Source organism: Castanea sativa, chromosome 7 (genome assembly GCF_040712315.1).
Source record: "Castanea sativa cultivar Marrone di Chiusa Pesio chromosome 7, ASM4071231v1".
Lineage (NCBI taxonomy): Eukaryota > Viridiplantae > Streptophyta > Magnoliopsida > Fagales > Fagaceae > Castanea > Castanea sativa.
The window spans coordinates 32,759,914-32,763,339 of record NC_134019.1 but is presented as its reverse complement, the minus strand read 5'-3'; the positions used below and the strand labels follow the sequence as shown (position 1 = coordinate 32,763,339).

The window sequence follows — 3,426 nt, the reverse complement described above, 5'->3', positions numbered from 1 at the left end:
TCTTATTAGCTTGATATGAGATAGAGTTGTTTTTACTATATTTTTTTGGAAAACAACTATATCTCATGCAAAGCTAAATAAAGGAAGGCAAGATTCAAGATATTGTTTTCTAACTCATTTTAAACTTGCTACTAAATATTATAAAAAATATGTTATTATCGAAACAAATTGCGCTTAACTCTACTAATATTTTCGGTGCTTGGGTGGTATTTCCCTATATTGCTCTCATTACCACCGAAGATTCACGCATGACAAAACAGTAACCATACAAAGCTTTACCTCGATGGTTTATTGGTAATCATCTACTCGTCCAGTAGCACCACACCCAAAAACCCGTCCCAGTTCAACCTATACTTAACTACATCAAACTCTAAATTAATCCCACGCTATAAATTAAAACCTACCATTACAAAAGAATGAGAGAAAACCATCTCTTTGATACAATTGCACTAACAAAAACCCATCATAACTATGGGAGAAGTTGATCCAGCTTTCATCCAAGAGCCTGAACACCGGCCCAGAATCACCTACATCGAAGGCCAAGGCATCCCATTAATAGATCTTTCTCCTATACACTCATCAGGCGATGTTTCTGCCTTTGAAGGCCTTGTTAAAGAGATAGGCAATGCATGCAAGGAGTGGGGGTTCTTTCAGGTGATCAACCATGGAGTGCCTTTGGAAAAACGCCAGAAGGTTGAGGATGTGTCGAGGAAATTCTTTGCACAGAGTTTGGAGGAAAAGAGGAAGGTGAGGAGAACTGAGAAGGTAGTGTTGGGTTACTATGACACTGAGCATACTAAGAATGTTAGGGACTGGAAAGAGGTGTTTGATTATAATATAGAGGAACACACTAATGACAAGGAAGTCACAGCAGAGTGGACTAATCTGTGGCCTGAATACCCTCCGGAGTTCAGGTAATTTTTATTTCACAATATTACCCGGAAATCCTTACAATTACATACATCCACAATAAATTTGTTTTGACTGAATAACAGGTTAATAATTAATTGACCGAATAATTTAAATCCAAATTTTAGCAAATAATTAATGATTAGTCTTAAACGTTGTAAATTTCGTAATCAAGTCTTTCCACTTATTAGCAAGTAATTCAGATAGTGTTAACCTCAAGGACAAGATTAATTAGCAAAAAAAAAAAAAAACACTGCAAATTGGTGACCAGAACTTTAGATTGGGGACTTAAATAAAAGATCATTTAAATGTGATATGGGCTGGAGTAAAATCCAATGGATTCTTTTTGTTTTGTAACTCATTTAAGATTTAATCCAAATTGTATAAAACTGTCTAGGTTTTTTTATTTACTCCAAATTTCTTATCCATCTCAGTTTTTTACCTTTTACATAATTTTTTTTTTCTAAAACGAATTTCTGAAATGCTTTTAGATTATGAGTGCTGATTGAGTTATACGTTTTTATTAAGTCATACAATAAATATTTTAATTATTAACAAATAGAAAAGATTCAAGTAAAAACTATTTTTATCTATTAACTGAAAAACAATGAAAATGAAGCCTAGTTTGAGACTAAGGGTGTGCATGGGTTGGGTTGGGGTCAGGTTGAGGGAATTTTTTGATCCAACCCACCGTGGTGGGTCAAAAAAAAATTCGACCCAACCCGACCCATCACATATGTCCAACCCAACCCACATGGGCCGGGTTGGGTCGGATTGAACCCATGGGTTGGACATTTTTTTATTATTATTATTATTAAATTGAACTCATATTTTTTTTATTAATTATATAATATATTTAAATATATATTAAAGAAAGTAATAGGATTTGATATTATATATATTTGTAGGAATTGATGAAATATATATATTAAATATATATTTAAATATAATATATTTAACTTAAAAAAATATTTATTAAATATATATTTAAATATATATATATATAATATATTTTAAATATATATTAAAATATGAGTGGGTCGGGTCGGGTTTGGTGGGTTTGTAATTTTATGACCCAAACCCAACCCGACCCGCTACAAAAATTTTTTTATAACCCAACCCAACCCACCAAGCCCTAAAAACCGACCCAACCGGCAGGTTGGGTTGGGTCGGGTCGGGTTTGGCGGGTCAGTGAGTTTTTTGCACACCCCTGTCTGAGACTTTTTTTGGGGGGGAGGGGGGGTGGGGATTTGAGGCCAAATTTAAGGGATTCAATTTATATGATCTAATGGAATCCCTTTGACCATTGCCCAGAGAGACATGCCAAGAATATGCTCAAGAGATGGTGAAACTAGCTTTCAAGTTGATGGAACTTGTTGCATTGAGCCTAGGCTTGCCAGCAGATAGATTTCATGGCTTCTTCAAAGATCAAACCAGTTTTGTTCGATTCAATCGTTATCCAACTTGCCCTAATCCTCACTTAGCACTTGGTGTTGGTCGACACAAGGATAGTGGTGCCTTGACCATCCTAGTTGAAGATGATGTTGGAGGGTTAGAAGTGAAGCCGAAAACATATGGGGAGTGGATTCGGGTCAAACCCATCCCAAATGCTTATATCATCAACATTGGTGACACTATTAAGGTACATTTTTGAGTCTTAAAATAAACTTTGCTAATTATGGTTCATTCACATCATATATATTTTATTGAAGTCAAATCGCAATCGCAATCGCAATCACAATTAGAATTTTAAATTAAATTTAAATTAATTTTTAATTGATGTTTAATTTTGCATGATGAGTTCAATTTAATTTTTTTGATTTTAATATCAAATGATCCATTCATAATACTCAAAACTAAAAACCAAAATGATCACCTCACTTATCTATATAAAACCATCTAATTGATCATCATAATTATTGCATATTTCCTTGCACTCTCGTTATAAATTAATACCATATCCCTATATTGGAGTTTGTATATATGTGTTTGAACTTTGAAGGCCTTTATCGTTGTCCAATTTCACTTTGGGAATGGAAATTGTTCAGGTTTGGAGCAATGACAAGTATGAGAGTGTGGAGCACAGGGTGACAGTGAACTCAGAGAGGGACAGGTTCTCCATTCCATTTTTCTTCCTACCGGCACTTTCCACCATGGTTAAGCCCTTGGAAGAGCTGACAAATGAACAAAACCCTGCTAAATATAAGGCATACAACTGGGGCGAGTTTATAAGTACTAGAATGCAAAGTAATTTCCAAAAACTCGATGTTGAAAACTTGCAAATCGATCATTTCAAACAACAGACTAATTAAGCTACATGGATCTATTGGGACCAATAACATTGATCAGATTCTTGTAGAGCACTACTTTGTACCCACATATAAGCAATGCCATGAATAAATATAATTCAATCTATTTTCCTTATATTGCCGAAATCATTTGCCTTATATGAGAGAATTATATATGAAGTACAATAGTGAGAGATTAAAGATATTGGTTACATCAGGTTAGTAATTT

At 34.2% G+C, this 3,426-nt stretch overlaps 1 protein-coding gene across 1 annotated transcript; it reads left to right on the top strand.

Moving 5' to 3' along the window:
* Window positions 1-471: 471 nt before the first annotated feature.
* Window positions 472-3,221, top strand: LOC142642367 (protein DMR6-LIKE OXYGENASE 2-like). Its single transcript, XM_075816719.1, has 3 exons — window positions 472-914; window positions 2,224-2,551; window positions 2,958-3,221. The coding sequence occupies exons 1-3, from the start codon at window positions 472-474 to the stop codon at window positions 3,219-3,221; spliced, it is 1,035 nt and encodes a 344-aa protein (XP_075672834.1).
* The last annotated feature ends 205 nt before the right edge of the window (window positions 3,222-3,426 follow it).